At 45.7% G+C, this 19,925-nt stretch overlaps 1 protein-coding gene across 1 annotated transcript; it reads right to left on the reverse strand.

Moving 5' to 3' along the window:
* Positions 1 to 2,902: 2,902 nt before the first annotated feature.
* On the reverse strand, positions 2,903 to 8,092 carry LOC124665229 (CRS2-associated factor 2, chloroplastic-like). Its single transcript, XM_047202650.1, has 6 exons — positions 7,405 to 8,092; positions 6,350 to 6,477; positions 5,886 to 6,111; positions 5,067 to 5,194; positions 4,803 to 4,953; positions 2,903 to 3,681 (listed from the first exon to the last, which is right to left on the reverse strand). The coding sequence occupies exons 1-6, from the start codon at positions 7,976 to 7,978 to the stop codon at positions 3,254 to 3,256; spliced, it is 1,635 nt and encodes a 544-aa protein (XP_047058606.1). The 5' UTR covers positions 7,979 to 8,092; the 3' UTR covers positions 2,903 to 3,253.
* Between the last annotated feature and the right edge of the window lie 11,833 nt (positions 8,093 to 19,925).

The following is a 19,925-nucleotide window of genomic DNA, read 5'->3' on the forward strand; positions in this document are numbered from 1 at the left end:
AAACACGTGGCCAATTGTTTCTTGTAATCCACAAGAGACAGAATTTGTACACAACTGCTCACACATATTTTTGCAAGGTTATATTTGATGGGAAGCAGCTTCTTATAGAGAAACCACAAAAAGATCCTTATGTTGAGTGGTAACTTAATTTGTCACGGGTATTTTTTAAAGAAAAATAATATGCCCAATCATATAATCAACATGTGTAGATTTGATCTAAAAACGCCTCGTGTAGTTAAACGTCATTTGAAACTATATGGTTCCTCTAATGAAGCTACCCCGTTAATATACATATGAAGTTTATCCAAGTTTCCCATTTATCTATTGTCAAGGCTCGTGTAAATCCTATATTCAGAGGAGCTTAATATAAGACATCAACGACTAAAATGTTTTTATGTCAAGGTCGGCTACTGCAATGATAAAGGGGAGTCACCCAGCCACATGTCTTCCCAAAACCGAGTTCTGGTGTTGACTCCCGAAACGAAGGAACCTCGCTGAAAGAAGTCATATTTTACCTCCTCCACATAAGCCCCTTCAACTCCTGCCACACTCCTTCCGAAGCTTAAATAGCCAGTTACTAAGTAGCATCTATTCTTTATATGAAGTACCTCGACACATAGACCCCTTTGGTTTTTAGATCAACTTATAATGTTCCACTTTGTTAGTCAATACTTCTTCAGCTCATCGCTTTGCCAGGAGAAGTGAGACCTATAAAAGTCTAATATTCGCGTAACCCTTTTGGTATCTCAAAGAAAGACAATAGAAGCATAGGTAGGCTAGTCAAAATATAATTAATTAGCACAAAACGGTCTCCATATGAAAGCATTTTCCCTAGCTAAGATACAAGCTTTCATTCAAAATGGTATTCAACTGACTTCCATTTTTTATTTAGCAACTTCCTATAATGAAAAAGTATGCCTACGTATTTATAAGGTACATTTCCCACTTCATACCCAAAGATGCTTCCGTAGTTATTCTCAACCTCTTTAGCCTTACCAAAACAAAAACCCTCGCTCTTGTGAAAATTAATTTTTAAATTAGATAGTTGTTTAAAAAAACATAGAATCAACTTCATACTTACGGCCATCGCTAAATCGTGTTCCATAAATAGGATAGTATCATCCACATAATACAAAATAGATAAGCCTCCATCTACAAGATGGTGCACTAAGCCACCAATACGTCCATCCTCCTTTGCCCTAGCAATGAGAATGGCCAAACATATCTGCAATAATATTGAACAAAATAGGAGATAAAATATCTTATTGATGTAGTCCTTTCAGCGTTTGAAAAAAAAGTCCAATATCATCGTTAACTCGAATATTTAGACTCCTGCCCTGGACAAACCGTGCAATCCATTCACACTACTGTGGGAACCCTTTCATAGCAAAGCTTGATGGGAAAAAAAAAGACCATTTAACTTTATCATACATTGTTTCAAAATTTATTTTAAAAAGTGCTTCATCCATTTTCTTTCTATGCATTTCATGAATAGTTTCATGGAGAACAACTACACTAGTACACTCTCTAGTATATTCCTCCCCATTATGATAGTAAGAAAGCTGATTGAGTAGGCCAAACCACTTTATGTGCAATAACAGTTCCACGATTAGATTACCGAAATTATTGCGAGAAGTTCTCTTTTCATGTTGTCTAATGAATATTTAATTGGTAAAAAAATCGCCAAAAATTCTTAAGAGTTAGTGGCATCGGCGTACCAGACATTAGACTGCTCTCTTGACAGCAGGGAGATGCGTCACACTTCTTGGAGAATATTTTTTCCCCTGAATATTCAAAGTGCAACAGCAGTATCTTTCTTTTCGTCTTCATGGTGACATAGACTGCAATTGGATACCAACCGCAACAGCCGCCACCAAAATCTTTGACTAGAACCTGCTGCCAACGAGTAATGAACCACTAGCAAAAACTAGTCGTCGTACATTAGGCAACACGTCGGACACTGACGCGTGAGGCGCTGACGAAACGATGGCTGCCACGAACCGAACCACTATCCAAAAAGGAAGGTGGGAAGTGCGCGCTGAACTGGACTGTCTCGGCGTGCTTTTGCAAGTTTGGACTCAACGCTGAAGTGCTGAACTGAAATATCCCGGCTTGGACGGAGCTTCACACCAGACGCGACGTAGTTGCGGTCAAATAAGGCTTGCCATGCTGGTGGAATATTAAGCGGCAATTTCTGGTTTAGTTCCAGAGGTGTCATTCAAATTTCCACATTGATGTGACGTAGAAAAAATGTCTTCATTTACCATTTGCGTTAGTTCAATGTTAACTCACTCATGGGAACAGAACTTGGCCACTTGTGACTTACAAGTCCCCTTCAGCAAACATCTCATCGGCGTCTCATATTGTACTCCACAAGCATTTTGTCAACAATCTGACATGATGTAAAATTAAAGATGGAGACTGACCATCTGCACCTGCTCATTCCATTGTTCTGTTCCAAGAAATCAGGACTACAATCTTCAGAAAGAGGGTTACTTCAAAAAACTAGTTGTCTAATGGGGAATAGCTTCTTGAGAGCTAGATTCCGTAGCAGAGCTGACTTAACTAAATTAGCAACTTGTCGATCTGGTGTAGCTTTTCAAATCCACTCTAATCGAACTATGTAAATATGGAATAACACAAATTTCCACATAAATTTAATAAAGCCCGTTTTGTGACTGGGTCAATGTTAGTATCAGAATATTTAAGAGTGCCAATGTTCAAAACATACAAAACCTAAAATCAACTGAGGAAAACCCAGAACCAAGTCAAATTTTCTATTGTCCGGATACACCTGAAACTATATGGTTTTTGTGTGGCCAAAAAGGAATTCTTTTTATAGGATGTATCGAATAAGGAATTACTGATGGTTGTATGAGGCCGGGGATCATCCTCCTTTACGAAAACAAATAGAGTTACTGGAAATTTTTAAAATAGGAGCACCTAGGGTAACCAGAATAACATGCACAAGCTATTTACCTCTCTGTATATTGGTCCTGGGTATGGATATTTTTTCTTTACATAGAAGGTGCAATTGCTGACTACATGCAGTCTCTTAGCATGGTGCACCGTAGCACATTGCTGACAATCTTCCAAGGCTCCAATACTCAGACATTACAGTCGTTCAGACAACAGTTTGGAGGAAGGCCAAAAATGGAGTACAATGCAAGCACACCAGCCGAGTGCGTTCTGATTATCGCCCAATACCTCATCAGCTTCATTAGCCTAAACTCTCAGTTTCATGATTGTATGTTTACTCTTTGTTCAACTGCTCTAAGACGGCATCGATCGGTAATGATCCCAGTGGTGCCGATGACTCCAAACGCTCGAGCATGTCATATTCAAAGTGATCATCCTCGCTGGCAACAGGTGATTGGTCTGACTGAATCTCTCGGCGTCTAATTATTTTATCTTCAGACTCGTCGTCAGACTCATTTAGAACTTCAGTGCTGTCCCCGCCATTGGTCACAAGCAAAGCTGGAAATGAATGCTCCACAGCCTGACATGTGATACTGAACTCCTCAACCCTTGCAAGAAGTATGTCAGGCGTAAGTGCATTGACTTCGTCTTCATCTAGCGACAACGCTATGGATGACTCGATTGCACGCTTCCACAGTTTAAACATTTTGGGTCTCAATACTTCTCGTATTGCCACATTATCGCTAGCATCAGTCGATTCATCTGCATAAAAAACAAGTTGTCTTTATTATGTTCAGAAAGAGAGTACAAAGGTGTTTACAAAATACAAAAGGCTCGAGAAAGCAATCATATTCAAGTGACATCATGCATGATTTTATCCATTTAACACATCGACGCCTCACTGTAAAGTTGAATAAACAGTAGATGTACATATTATAAGCATCCGATTGATCACTTGAAAAGGTATGCAAAATGGAAATAGTAAATAAAGATCATTTGCTAGTTCTCAGCTAGTTGAGAACGAACTTTGTGCTCAGTCAAGTCTTACACCATTCGATTTGCATCGTGATTTGTGTGCTAGTCATGAGTTGCAACACTCATGTTGCAACTGAACTTTGATGACATCATCTGAGAAATAGTCACACCCGTAGATAAAAGTAGACGCGCAAATTGCCTTGTCTCTTCCATCAGATCGGTCTTTTGGTTGCATTGGCTAGAGCATACAGTTCTACATGGTATCGGAGCAAAGAGGTCTTGAGTTCAAGACCCAACTGGCGCAATATAAAATAAAAATATTGCAGCCTACTTTCGGTCCATGTTTAGGCCTGAGGGAGACACACGTGAGGGGGAGTGTTGAAGTAAATGTATTGCCTATGTCAAGCTTCATGCACTAGCCAACGCAACCAAAAGTCCAAACTGATGGAAAGGGCTAGTACAATTCACTTATACACTACACAACACCCCCTCTCACGTGTGACGGGAGAAGAGAAAGTCAACACGTGAATACAAGATGAGCACACGTATGAATGAGTATATACGCGGACAAAGAGGGGGTCAACAACAATTTTAGGATAAATTGTGAAAGCCAGGACAAGAACTCGAGACCCTGGGCTCTTATACCATGTCAAGCTTCATGCACTAGCCAACACAACCAAAAGTCCGAACTGATGGAAAGTTACAATTCACTTATACACTTCACAATAGCCTAGTCTCTGCCATCAGATCGGTCTTTTGGTTGCATTGGCTAGAACATACAGTTCTACAATTCCTTGACAATGAGATTGGGTTTTAAGCAAGGGGACCAAACTTGCACCGTTGTATTGATGTAAAAATAACTGTTTCCACATTTACTGCTCCCTTGAGTGAAAAATAGAGATACACACCTGAGCTCGAAGCAGATGACACTCCAAGATTATTCTTTTGAACTTTTGGAATGAGAGTTAGAGGCTTCAGATATCTGGATTTCCATTCTTTGCCTCTGTAGATTAATAACTGCTCATTGTCAAATGACAGAAGAACACAAGGAACAAGATCCTGCATATAGAGAACCACAGAATTTTAGTTTAGGGAATAATAAAGTATACACATGATATATTTCCATCGTCTGTAATGACATGGAAACATAATAGCTATGGGGGGATGAGAACCTTCAGTTTTGCTCCAATTTTTTTGTAGTCACTTGGTTCCAAACCCTCGCAGTCAATCTTCACCAGATCATTTCCCTCAAAAGCATCCCGAACATCCTTTACAAGATTGATATATATCCCATTTTTTGCTGCAAAATCAAGGAATACAAATGCACTTGTTTATTTCCATGTCCAGGTCAAGACTCAAGACATATGAAGAAACACATAACATCTACAGTCTTGTTTACAGCTAGTAACTTCTGTATATATAGAACAAGTTACCTAGATGATACAGTGGAGAGCCAGGATACAAACCATAGCAATAGCAGCATATATATAATCTGATATCTTAGGCATAAAACCTCACGAGCAAATACATAGTTAAGGACAAATGTAGAACCATGGACTAAAGGCGCCTCCTTGAAAATTAGTTCTGGATCCAAGAGATTTATTAGTTAAGCTTAAATGGTAATGTGAATTGTTAATAAAAGGGTTCAGGTTCCAGCTGGAACTGGCACTTACCCAGAACCAGTTGGCAGTTATGTACTGCTTTGCTTTGTGTGTGTGTATGACTGGAACTGATGCATACTTTCTTTTTTTCAAAACAAAAAAAAAAAAGAACTTTTCACCATTTCGGCCAGACAAATAGGTATGTGCACAATTGTTTATTCAATCTGTTGGAAACATGTAAAACTTGAAAACACAAAAAAAATAGAAAACTAAAGAATAGATGGTTAAGGAAAAGTGGAAATTGATTGGTTTTTACACCAGATTCCAGGATTGGCCTCAGTTCAACTGTTGAAGGAACCATGAACAATTGTGCAGCTTACAGAATCATACCTAACTTCAAAATTGGCAGTAGAATTTGTCCTCTCCTTCTCATTTCAGCTGCTTCTTCACTTGTAAGCCCTTCTGGAGCTTGCTGGATGAGTTTTGGATAAACAGGAGTGGCTGGCTTCCAAAGCATTAATGGATAACGAGGACGCGTGCGTGGGTCGTAATTTCTTCCACGGTACAAGAAAACAACGCCACCTACTCGTTTTATGACTTTTCCACCTGATTTTTCCTGCAAATGCAGATATTATATAGTTATCATGTGCATAATAAGTTCAGATGCTTGTATTGCGAAAGATGCGCAAGCATGCATATGTGGCAGTGGAGGTCCTATTCACAAGTTGCTACGAAACCCAAATGCCTGCCTACGAGTTCTCCTGAGACACCAACTCCTAACTTATGTGAAGAAATTCCAGAGAGTTGCATCAACACATGCACATAAGTACAATTCAATAGTATAAATAGCATACCTCAAGGTGATGACAAAGGTTTTTCATATCAACGGTCGGTACTCCTCGGCATCTTACTTTGCAGATTTCCTGCCGCCTCCAGTGGCAATGTATCATTTCCAACATGTTGTGGGTCAATCCATCCCTTCCTACAGGAAATTAATCAGAAAATGCAGTATTAGCTCTAGACTCATATAAGAAAGTCTAGGTCTAGACAAACCTACCAAGGAAAACTTAAACTTGGGCTATGCTTCAAGTGTCCTAATGTTGTCTCTACCATAACTCAAATCAAACTTATCCAGTGGTTGCCACAACAAGCTTTTGCTATGCCGAGTTCAACCTTAGTCCAGAGTACTCTTGGAATCATAGCCATTCTTATCTAATTTGTTACCCAGATTCCATTCTGAATAACAACATTGATCCATAATGTGCAAGCAACAGTAATACGACAAGCTTTAAGAATTTTTAGATACATACCACTCCGAAGAATGGCATAATAGAAAATGTCACTTCATGTGTCATTGACATGTGACTCCAAGTAACCACATGCCAGTGAGATATAGTGATTTATTAAACTCCATTTTTCATGGTCTTCGGGGAAAATAAAGTAGGATAACAATGGCAAACCTCACATTCTATCTGTGTTAACTGGTGCTGCAAATAGAGTGCAGAAAGGGTTACTAGTACGTTATTTCATTTTATCAAAATTGTAGAGGATCTCTAGCAATACTCTAAAGCAGTGCGCCAAATTTTCAACCAAAAATAGAAGAAAATATTTCTAGTTAATTGTTGGGTTCAGGTGGGTTGGAGTCATTTTGCAAAAGCTACGCCTACTCAATGTAGGCACTGGCAAAATGCACAGCTATCCATTTGTGCAATTTATGGGCATCACCATATAAGATACTTCTACTTTCACAAAATTTAAAACCAACAGCCAAAAGTGTTATTGGTAGATGAAACATGAGAACCTAGAAATGTACATATATGCCCCCTTTAATCTGAAGTCTGAACCAATAGCAACAGCCAATATCAAGTTATTAATTCTTGAGAAATACAGTGTAGCAGTAAAAAATTACCAATATTGAGTTGCCGGTTATGTGACATATGAGGCTTGATGAGGTCGCGCACCTCGTCGGAGGTGAGCGGCTCCCCTAGAACCTCCTCCCGGCTCCTGCCGTCGCCGGGGCTCACCCTGGCGAAGTCCCGCTGCCTCCTGCCCCTAACCTCCATCATGATCCCGTGAGCGCTCACCGTTCGAGGTGGCTCCTGGCCGAGCGGCGTGTGGAGCCGTACGCCCCTTCGCCGTGCCTTCTCGTCCTTGGTTAGCAGAGGCGCCTTTCCGGTCCACGGCCGTGGCATGGTGGGCGGCGCGAAGGGCAGGAACGGGGGCTCCCGGATGGCCAGCGGCGCAGCGCGGGGCGTCTCCGAGTAGCTGAACTGAAAGTCGAAGGGCGCGCCGGGGAGACGAAAGGTGACACCGGATGGACCGACGACGACGGAACGCCCTGCGGCAGCGTCGGTGGAGTCGGCTGCGAGCAGGGCCTCTCCCTGGCCGACGGCCGCGGCGGGGGGCACGGGCTTGCGGTAGGAGGTACGAAGGTGGTGTGCTCGGAAGGCGGGATTGGTACCCGTGGTCCTGGGAGCCGGCATTGAGTCTTGTTCGTGGGAAGGTTGCTGATTCTGGTTCTCGGGGTGGCGGCGGCGAGGAGGGAGAGGGACGGAGCGGCTCTTGGGGTCGCGGCGGTTGGGGAGGGAGAGGGAGGAGCGGAGAATAGGTTGGCGCGGCCAACGCGTGAGGGGACTGGACGCTGCGGCGGCGGCGGCGGCGGCGGCATAGCGGACAATGGTTGCGGTGACGAGGTAGAATCGAGGGGCGAAGAGCACAAGACAACGAGTGAAGAAGATAACGAATAGATTTTTTTTTTCTCTCCCCGAAAACTTTTCAGATAATTTTCAGCCTTTCGCCTTCTTGGTAATCTAACTCTGCATCCAGGGATCAAATCCTAAACCTGTGTTTAAACGGAGCCTTTTTTGTTTCTCTCTGATTTTATCAGATCCAGCGCCTACTGGGTCTCGGCCCGTGTCCCCGCTAGCTCCTTCGACGCCGAGTGCGCGGCCGGCCGCTATCCACTGCTCAGGTCCGGTCCTGTACCAGCCCGTATCACTATTTGTTTGTTTTATTCTTTTGCAAATTTTGTAAGAATCATATCTCCTAATCCGTAGCTCGAATTAAAAATTACTTTATATGGTTTTCGACCAGAAAAATGTGAGGAATCTAAATATTCCATCCATTAATATATTTGCATCTTCGTGACGTGGTAGTTTGCATCCCACTTTTTACATAACGCCGGAGATTTTTGAAATTCCACCTAGGTTTTCCCTTCTCTGTTTAATACTGGAGTAGCTCACCCCTGCTATGTTGTGTCATGATAATCAACACTTAAATTTGTCAGTATAAATTCAACTTCAGCGCTAATTTGTTTGTCCGGGGTTTCGACTCCGATTAATATGGATAAGTTGCATTGCACCATCGCTGTCATGTCATGCATATCATCTTGATCATGCCGGTTCTTCTTCCGTAGTTGTAAGTTTTGCATCCGTTGTTTGTTGTAGCATCTCCTTCTTCCCGGATAGGATCACGAAGTGGTGCGGTGAGATACGACAAGTTCTCCGGATGATCTTCGATAATCTTTAACAGGCAAGCATTTCCACACTCATGCCTCTGCGGGAGTCTCTTACCTATTTTATTTTTTCTTCTCTCTCATGCTAGCCTCGAGTTGGGTTCTTGTCATGTGTCCTATCCACTTGTTACCTCAAGCAGCCTATATTTCCTCCACCACCCTCCTTCAGTTGTTGTTTGGTTATCGGGTCTGCCTTGCGAATCGTAGGCATGCTTAGTACCATTTATATCTCGTTACCGTATCGGGTTATCTGTTCAGGGTATTGATAACCCACAAGTATAGGGGATCGCAGCAGTCTTCGCGGGTAGTAAAACCCAATTTATTGATTCGACACAAGGGGAGACAAAGGATACTTGAAAGCCTTAACAGCAGAGTTGTTAATTCAGTCACAGCTGGAAACGGACTTGCCCGCAAGAGTTTATCGGTAGTAACGGTTTTATAACGATAGCGATAGTGAAATAACGACGGCGAAGTAATGGAAACAGCGAGTAGTGATTATAGTAAACAGCAGGATTAAAATACGTAGGCACGGGGACGGATAACGGGCGTTGCATGGATGAGAGAAACTCATGTAACAATCAAGCGGGGCATTTGCGAGATAATAATAAAACGGTGTCTAAGTACAAAGCAATCAATAGGCATGTGTTCCAATTATAGTCGTACGTGCTCGCAATGAGAAACTTGCACACCATCTTTTGTCCTACCGGTCGGTGGCGGCCAGGGCCTCAAGGGAATCTCTTGGATATTAAGATACTCCTTTTAATAGAGTACGGAGCAAAGCATTAACACTCCGTGAACACATGTGATCCTCACATCACTACCATCCCCTCCGGTTGTCCCGATTTCGTCACTTCGGGGCCATTGGTTCCGGACGAGCGACATGTGTATACAACTTGCGAGGTAAGACCATAAACAATGAATATCATGATGAAATAATAACATGTTCAGATCTGAGATCATGGCACTCGGGCCCTAGTGACAAGCATTAAGCATAACAAGTTGCAACAATATCATCAAAGTACCAATTACGGACACTAGGCACTATGCCCTAACAATCTTACACTATTACATGACCAATCTCATCCAATCCCTACCATCCCCTTCGGCCTACGGCGGGGGAATTACTCACACATGGATGGGGGAAACATGGCTGGTCGATGGAGAGGCGTCGGTGGTGATGATGGCGATGATCTCCTCCAATTCCCCGTCCCGGCGGAGTGCCAGAACGGAGACTTCTGGCTCCTGAGACGGAGTTTCGCAATGTGGCGGCGTTCTGGAGGGTTTACGCGACTTTGACTTCTCTCCGTGCGTTTTTAGGTCGAGGGCGATAAGTAGTCCGAAGGAGGGCGTCGGAGGCCTGCCGAGGGGGCCACACGCTAGGGCCGCGCGCCCCCCTCCTGGGCCGCGCCGCCCTAGGGTGTGGGGCCCTCGGGCCTCCACCTACTTGCCCTTCGGCTCCGTGAGTTTTCACGGGAAAATAGGGCCTTCGTAAAAAATCCCGAGGTTTTCCTGAAAGTTGGATTTACGCACAAAAATGAGACACCGGAACGGTTCTGCGAAAACGGCGTTAGTCCGTGTTAGTTGCATCCAAAATACACAAATTAGAGGCAAAACAATAGCAAAAGTGTTCGGAAAAGTAGATACGTTTTGGACGTATCAACTCCCCCAAGCTTAGCTTATTGCTTGTCCTCAAGCAATTCGGTTAACAATCGAGCGATAAAAGAACTTTCACGAACACATTTGTTCATATGATGTAAATATTCTCATGCTATGGCTAACACTTAAGCGAGTTCATAATAAGATACATGCAAATAAGATCATCTAATAGCTATGTCAATCATGGAAAGGTACCAACAATTAATAACAAGCATCATGAATCATGTATATAAGCGAGGATTGCAATGTTCATAAAAGAGTATGATAGAGTGGTATCTCGCTTGCCCATATTTGATCGGCAAAACATAAATGCTCGGGCACCTCCGAAGTTCATAGAAAGACTAGAAATAGTGATTGTCAAAGATAAAAGCATCAAAGTTATACCACAATCAATCATATTTTGAGACAAGCATATTACACTAAGAATGACGAGTTGTGCTCTCAAGAAAATGCTCAAAGAAAGGATGGAGACACAACATAAAAGTAAAAGATTGACCCTTCGCGAGAGGGAAGCGAGGGATTAACATGCGCTAGAGCTTTTTATTTGTAAAGCGAGGAGTAAAATTATTTTGAGAGGTGTTTGTTGTTGTCAACGAATGGTAATGGGTACACCAACTACCTCGCCAACCGGACTTTCAAGAGCGGCTCCCATGAAGGACGTTATCTCTACCGGCAAGGTAGATCATCCCTCTTCTCTTTTGTTTACACACGTATTTTAGTTTTATTATGGGTGACACTCCCCCCAACCTTTGCTTACACAAGCCATGGCTAACCGAATCCTCGGGTGCCTTCCATCAATCACATACCATGGAGGAGTGTCTATTTGCAAAATTAAGTTGCTTACCGATGAATCGGAGCAAAACATGTGAAGAGAATTATTAGTGAAGTTTGATTAATCGGGACTGGGAACCCCATTGCCGGCTCTTTTTGCAAAATTATTGGATAAGCGGATGTGCCACTAGTCCATATGAAAATCCGTCAAGAGTAAATGACAAGGTTGAAAGTTAAACACCACATACTTCCTCATGAGCTATGAAACATCAACACAAATTAAGAAGCATTTTGAAGGTTTTAAAGGTAGCGCATGATAATTTACTTGGAATGATTTGAAATGCCATGCATAGGTATTTATGGTGGACACTCTGGAATAACTTGGTTTTCATGTGTTTGGAAGCACGAGCAGCGTTCCCGCTCAGTACAAGTGAAGGCTAGCAAAAGACTAGGGAGCGACAAATCAAGAGAGCGATAGCTTGTCATAATCATGCTTGCGGCAAAATAAATTAACTGAGGCATAAAAGTGATACCAGAACTCTGAAGCAACGTAAATCATTGAGGCTTAATTGACTTTTGTTCAGTCATATGCATGCGTGAGCATGTGCCAAGTTAATTCAAACTAATTATTCAGAGGAGGATACCAGAATATCATACCTATCTATGAATAAAACAATACAAGCAAACATCCATGACATGCTACTCATATTGATAAATTGGAGCTAAACATGAGAGATCATGAACTACTAGACTTTCTTAAATGACATATACCTCACATGAACCAATTAAGCATGCTCACATGGATGAGTATATGTACAAAAATGAAATCAAATAGAGTTCATACCAGCCTCTCACCACTATCAGATTGTCGAATATCGTCATTATTGCCTTTTCACTTGTGTAGCTTGGATAATATGAAATGAAAACCACGCTCCAGCCACCGAAGACCATTGAACTCATAATGAACTTTACAAACCAAAGAAGAACAGCAAATATTTTTGGTGTTTTCGAATTTGAGAACAAGAATAAAAAGAAGCAAGCAAACAAAGCAAAATCTTTTTGGGTTTTCTTATAGCAAACTAGCAATAGCAAATAAAGCGAAACAAATGCAAGAAACCAAAGTAAACAAGTGGTGAAGAGAAACAACAGAAATATTTTTCGTCTTTTTGTGTTTTAGGAAAGAAACAAAGCAAAAACAAGAAATAGCAAACTAAAAGAAACACAGAAAAGCGAGATGGCAGAAATCTGCCAAAACTTGACAGCAGTACAGAAATCGATTTTTACAAAAATCTTCCGTTGCTCATCTCGAAAAGTGTTAAACTAATGAAAGTTAGATAACAACCTGGGGAACATGCAAAAAAATTGGCAGCTCAAAATAACGTTCTGGCTGTGCGCACGAATATTTCTAGTCACAGTCCAGAATCTGTTTTCAGGCAGCACTTCCCCAAATATCATCTCCTTCTCATTAGAAAACCACTCAAAGAAACTAAACAAGTATGTACAAGTATCCAGCAACCATAATATGCAAATAATGAGTGATGCCGGTATACCTCCCCCCAAGCTTAGGCTTTTGGCCTAAGTGGAGATCAACCCCATGGTGCCCATGAAGAAGCACCATCGTAGTACGAAGATGGATCATATTCCGGGTATGTGCTCGAAGAAGCACCCGGATATGTGACGGTGTAGTCGTAGGAGGGCTCGGCGTCCTCGGAGTCATGCTTGCTTGGTGGAAGTTGTGTATCTTCGGCTTCTCATCCACCTCCTCCTTAGAGCGCGACCATGGTTTCATGTTGATACTTGAACAAATCTGGTTGGGGCAAAGGGACTTCCCTCTCTTCCCCGTCAGCAAACAACACTCTATAGACAATATTATCTAACCTAGAGTCAGTTGTAACAAATTGATGACTCTTCATAGCAGCAATATCGAGCCTCATAGGAGCTATTTTTACATCATTAGGGTCAAGAGGAAGCTCTAAATATGCTAGAACGCGCGAAGCAATAATTCCTCCAAATATGGGCCCCTTGTTAGACAAGCGGCGAGCAACAAGAGCACCAAGATGATAAGGTGTTTCCCCAGTGAGTGCAGCAATTAAGAAACCAAGGTGATAGCTAGATATATTGCTAGTGTTCTCCCTACCAAGAATGCTAGTGCCAATGTGTTATCACCAGATTTTGGCTAAATCAAGAGGTGGGCCGCGATCAAGATGGGCTTGGAAGATTACATATGGAAGATCTATGAAGCGGCCTTGCACGGAGAATTTGGGCTAGTTAGCCCGTGTATCTTAATATAATAGATTGTGTATCGATTTAGAAGTTAGAGTTTATCTCGTGCACGGTTTAGTGCACGCCCTCATTAGAAAGTCCATTTGGACTATAAATATGTATCTAGGGTTTATGGAATAAACAACAACTCACGTTCAACCCCAAAACAAACCAATCTCGGCGCATCGCCAACTCCTTCGTCTCGAGGGTTTCTATCGGGTAAGCGACATGCTGCCTAGATCGCATCTTGCGATCTAGGCGGCACTAAGCCACGTTGTTCATGCGTTGCTCGTCTTGAAGCGCTTTTGATGGCGAGCAACGTAGTTATCATTAGATGTGTTAGGGTTAGCATTGTTCTTCGTTTAAGCATGCTTACGTAGTGCAACCCTTGCATATCTAGCCGCCCTCACGCCTATCTCGGGTGTGGGGGCGGCACCCGCTTGATCATTATTTAGTAGATCTGATCCGTTACGATTGCTCCTTGTTCTACAAGGATTAGTTTAATATACTGCAATAGTTAGGCCTTACAAAGGGGGAGGATCCGGTGGCACGTAGGGTGGCGTTCGCAAGTCCTAAACGGGATGTTCGAGGATCAACTTCATGTTGGTTTTTAGGCCTTGTTTAGGATCGGCTTACGAGCACCGTGCGTGGCCGCGAGGCCCAACATGGAGTAGGATGATCCGATTATGCGGTGAAAACCCTAAATCGTCGTAGATCTCATTAGCTTCATCTTGATCAAGCGGGACGACCAAGTATTCGTGCACCCCGTACGAATCATGGGTGGATCGGCTCTTTGAGCCGATTCACGGGATAACTGAGAGCCGATCGAGGCTCGTATTTAATGTTTACATGTATGCCTACGAGGAAACTAAGCGAGGCATCCCCATCACCTTCACGACCGGGTATAGGTCGGGTGGCACGCCCTTGCACTTCGCATCGCCGCGTGTGACCGAGAAGAGCATTGCGGGCCGTCGCTCGGAGGGGTCTCGGCCAGCCGCGGCTCTAGGCTCTTCCCGGCTCTACGGTGTTGACAAGGCCGCTGCCCGCCGGTGGGTTTTGGCGGTCAACACATTACGGCACGCCGGTGGGACCAACGTCTACATCAACCACATCGCCATCTGCATCCGAGATGGCGGGCGGCACGCCAGTCACATGCGATGAGATCAAAGCCATCCTCGAAGCCGAACTCATCGGCTCTTCCCACCAAACCCACTCCCATGGCGTCGGGGGAGGGGTTCCACGCCCGAAGGCGCCCTCGATGGGATAAATTTCTCCACCTCGTCGGAGGAGCGCACCAGGTCGCTGAAACATGGGGATCTGCCTAAGGAGCTCAGAAGGAAACATGACGGAATCAAGGCAACCCTTGGAGCCGAACTCCTCGGCTCCTCTGAGAAGACCCGGCCGCACGATATCAAGCTCGGTAGAAACCCACGTCCGGGGCCCGGTGTCGACACGGTGGATCTCAGCCACCCCATAGGCTTTGGTGTCAATATGGCGGGATCTGCAAGCCGCCATGACAAAGAGGAAACAGAAAGCAGCCACTCCCGTGGCAAGGATGAAAAGGGAGCCGATCCGCGCGACCGGCCCCAAGGTGAGGACGGGAGGTACCTGGCAAGGGAGGGAACAAGAAGCATGCGGTATCAACGCCCACGCTCCAAGCACCCTCTCAACAAACACGAGCAACACCACGACCGACGACGGCGCTACGACGCGGATGATGAAAGGAATTTCCAGTCTGATGCCGAGGTCGGAAGGTACCGCCAACATGGTAGAAGCAACGACGGGTACGATCGTCGCGCCGAAGGAAGGCCAAGGGGGCGAGTGACATGGATAAGCACCTGGGACTGCCCGTTCTTCAAACATTCGTTGGGACTCGGGAATGAGCCGATTGCCAACAATCGAGGACGCCCGAGAATGCAAACAAAGGAAGAAGGGTGCCGCTAACGTGTACGTGTTCGGTCGGCTAGGGCCTTTCCCGCATCGGAACAAGCGTGCTTGAGTCCCCTCGGATGGAAGATCTCGAGGAGCTAGAGGACGGTGGTGAAGAATACAAATATCATCGGCCCGAGATGGTGCCACTGATGGGCTCGGCCGTTCCCGAAGCAAAGAGTCCGGCGTACTGCGTGGGTTGGAAGAAGGCTGAAAGATTATACTGCGCACGCTAAGGAAGGCACGGCCTGATGCGGCCGCCAAAATTCTGCGAATCTCGGACGAGGAAGGTCAGCCACAAAGAAAAGAGTGGCGCCCCGAACGAGAGAAAAGCCGATGATGAAACATCGGGTGGCACAAATATGGTGTTTATCCTCCCTTCGGAGTTCGGTGCTCCGGGATTAGATGAGACATCCGTGGCACAACTTGGCTGCGGCCCACGGCCGGTTATCTTTGAGAAGCCACGAGAAAGGAGCTACGAGGCATGCGAAGGCCACTGTACTTACGAGGGTATATCGATGGGAGGCACAGTAAATAAGATCTTTGGTGGACACCGGAGCGGCGATTAACATCATGCCGTACTCTATGCTACGTCGGCTGGGACGCTCGAGTTCGGATCTAATCAAGACCAACGTAACGTTGAGCGACTTCAACGGCCAAGCGTACGAGGCACAAGGAGTTCGAACGTGGATCGGCCGTAGGAAGAAAAACTATCCCTACGACGTTCTTCATCGTTGATAGCACGAGCGGTTATGCTTTGTTTCTTTGGGAAGAGATTGGATCCACGCCAACTGCTGCATTCCCTCCACGATGCACCAATGCATAATACAGTGGGATGGTGATGAGGTAGAGGTCGTCCAAGCCGATGACTCGGCCGAAGTTTCAACGGCTGGCATGAACGCATGGGAAGCAGCAGGCCAAGAACCCCTCTCAGGCATCAACTTGGACGACTGCGAGCGCATCGATGTGACAAAGGGAAGGGTTAAGCTAGTTTTATCCACGGCCTGACCATGTAGTTGAAGCCGAGCGATGTGCAAGTTGGCGAGGCTGATCCTTGGGATCGGCCCCAAGGGTCTATGAAGGGGCATTACAAAACCTTCACTGAGCAAACAACGTGGAGGCCGATTCCGATGATCGGCCGTGAATATCCTCACCATCCATACTTGCACTGGGTTCAACACATTCACGGTCCAACGAGCCGATGTCATCAATTCTCTTGACAGAATCGGCTCGGGGGGGCGCCCAAGTGGATAAAACACGAGGATATGCAGTAGAAGAGTCTCATCCTTTGATGGTGGATGATATTGGAGTATGGGGGCCGATACACAAGTCGGCCGAAAAAATTCGAACTTTTTTCAAGAATAGCCGATGCGCAGACATCGACTTAAGAGCAGAGGGCTAGTTCCCTCACCAGAAGTTGCTTCAGTTTGCCGAAGATGATGAGCTGATTTGATCAGCGAGGCGCAAGGTTTGGACTGAAGAAGCTCGGGGGAGGGCGGCTCGCCCTGAAATTTCCTCACTCTAAAGAGCCGATTTTGGTGAATCGGTTGATACGGCGTTGCGAGTTGGATAACCAAGGATGATCGGCGTGATCGGCTCGCTGCTATTCCCGCCCGACTAAGGCCTGGGGGGCAGCTCACCTTGAAGGTTCTCTGCTCCGGGGAGCCGATTTCGTTGGAATCGGCTAAACTCTGCACCACAAGTTACCTAAAGGATGGTGCTTATGTTGCAAAATTATCATAGCCCGCTGGATCGGCTGTATGGACTCTCGACGGAAGGGAGGTGATCGGCTGGTGGCCCTGCGGGATAGCTCTCTTGGACAAGGTTGAGCCCGCCCGAAATATCAATGGTGATGATCCATTCTTTATCCTCGCCTTGGGCGAGGCTCGGGGGCAGCTCGCCCTCGAGGTTTAACCAACTCTGTCGAAGTGGGCTCGCTCTTCGTGGCGGCTCGTTCGAAAGACGGTGATTATTGCAGAAGGAAGCTGCCGGAGCGAGCGAGCGGAATTCGGAGAGGATAATGCGGCGGAAGAAGGTTTGAAATTTAGAGGAGACCGACATTATTTCAAGAGTTTGCCGCTAAGTTCAACATGACATCTTGAGAGATCTGCGTTTACAACTCATGGGATTTGCGCGATTAGGGCTTGGCCTTGTTTGACAAGGAATTTGGGTCCGGGTGGATCTATCTCGAAATCTATCGTGAGAGACCGATGCGATGCCATCGGCTTGTTGGGCATTGTCCGGTTTGGCAATCGGCAGAATCAGAAAGAAAGACGATCGGCTAAATTATCATAAAAGGAATCGGCAAAATCGAGTTGGGGAATTCCTTCATTAATGCGCCAGATTTCTTACATAGAAGAGCTGATTGCTCTCAAAAGGAAATACCAGGGGAGTACATTGCCCCGTCTACTACTGCTAGCCCTGTGCTAAGGCCCTATCTAGGGGCCGCTGCTGCCCTCGTCGTCGTCACCGTCGTCGCCACTGCCGGCGCTGCTCCTGCCGGCTCGTCATCACCTGCTCCGGCGGCCGCCGACAGGACCCTCGTCGTCTTCATCCTCTTCGTCGGCGTCGTCGTCACTCGTCGACGTCGGCTGAAGTTCCCGGGCCGGAGGTGGCGGCGTTTGGCCGGCGGCTCGTCGGAGGAGCTGTCTTCATCCTCCTCCTCCTCTTCCTCCTCCTTCACCTCCTCGGAGGTGGTGAAGTCCGCCCGGGAGAGGCGGTCGTCTTCGCTCTCCTCCACCACTTCCTCGTCGGCAAGGAAGCGGAGGTCGCTCTCCCCGTCGGTGTGGGATTTGTCATCCTCGGACCTGACGGAGGAGTCATGGTCCTCTTTGTCCCACTTCGTTGGGGCGAGGATGTCGTACGCCGCTTGCGTACCCCACGAGGGCGTCGACTCTCGGATGGGAGAGGACACGTGGGAAAGATCCGACGAAGAAGAAGAGGAAGAGGAAGAGGACATGGTTGCGAGGGAGGGTTTTTGGAGTGCTGCTGCGGAAGGGGTAAAGAGGAGAAGCTGTTCGATGCGGCTAAATAAAAGGAGGTGGGGGTTTTTAATTTCCGAGCGGTTCTCGAGGACATGGTGCCAAAGCTGTCAAATCGTGCGAGAGAAGTTGGGAAGGCAAGTCGTCATGATGAGGCATCGTTGCGACGGTTCCGCTCTGCCGTGACACGACCCCTACGAGGAAAAAACGAGTGGTTTTGAAATTATCATTACCAAAACCGGGGGGCATGTGTTATCACCAGATTTTGGCTAAATCAAGAGGTGGGCCGCGATCAAGATGGGCTTGGAAGATTACATATGGAAGATCTATGAAGCGGCCTTGCACGGAGAATTTGGGCTAGTTAGCCCGTGTATCTTAATATAATAGATTGTGTATCGATTTAGAAGTTAGAGTTTATCTCGTGCACGGTTTAGTGCACGCCCTCATTAGAAAGTCCGTTGGACTATAAATATGTATCTAGGGTTTATGGAATAAACAACAACTCACGTTCAACCCCAAAACAAACCAATCTCGGCGCATCGCCAACTCCTTCGTCTCGAGGGTTTCTATCAGGTAAGCGACATGCTGCCTAGATCGCATCTTGCGATCTAGGCAGCACAAGCCACGTTGTTCATGCGTTGCTCGTGCTTGAAGCGCTTTTGATGGCGAGCAACGTAGTTATCATTAGATGTGTTAGGGTTAGCATTGTTCTTCGTTTAAGCATGCTTACGTAGTGCAACCCTTGCATATCTAGCCGCCCTCACGCCTATCTCGGGTGTGGGGGCGGCACCCGCTTGATCATTATTTAGTAGATCTGATCCGTTACGATTGCTCCTTGTTCTACAAGGATTAGTTTAATATCCGCAATAGTTAGGCCTTACAAAGGGGGAGGATCCGGTGGCACGTAGGGTGGCGTTCGCAAGTCCTAAACGGGATGTTCCGAGGATCAACTTCATGTTGGTTTTTAGGCCTTGTTTAGGATCGGCTTACGAGCACCGTGCGTGGCCGCGAGGCCCAACCTGGAGTAGGATGATCCGATTATGCGGTGAAAACCCTAAATCGTCGTAGATCTCATTAGCTTCATCTTGATCAAGCGGGACCACCAAGTATTCGTGCACCCCGTACGAATCATGGGTGGATCGGCTCTTTGAGCCGATTCACGGGATAACTGAGAGCCGATCGAGGCTCGTATTTAATGTTTACATGTATGCCCTGCGGGAAACTAAGCGAGGCATCCCCATCACCTTCACGACCGGGTATAGGTCGGGTGGCACGCCCTTGCACTTCGCATCGCCGCGTGTGACCAGAAGAGCATTG

The sequence above is a fragment of the Lolium rigidum genome, chromosome 6 (genome assembly GCF_022539505.1).
Source record: "Lolium rigidum isolate FL_2022 chromosome 6, APGP_CSIRO_Lrig_0.1, whole genome shotgun sequence".
Taxonomy (NCBI): domain Eukaryota; kingdom Viridiplantae; phylum Streptophyta; class Magnoliopsida; order Poales; family Poaceae; genus Lolium; species Lolium rigidum.

Excerpts from the sequence above, each read along its gene's own strand:
- LOC124665229 (XM_047202650.1), bottom strand. The coding sequence starts at position 7,978 with ATGCCGGCTCCCAGGACCACGGGTACCAATCCCGCCTTCCGAGCACAC. Across the intron at positions 6,478-7,404 it reads TAACCGGCAACTCAATATTG|GAAGGGATGGATTGACCCAC; the intron begins GTAATTTTTTAC and ends AATTTCCTGTAG. Across the intron at positions 3,682-4,802 it reads GTCATCTGCTTCGAGCTCAG|ATGAATCGACTGATGCTAGC; the intron begins GTGTGTATCTCT and ends TTTTTTATGCAG.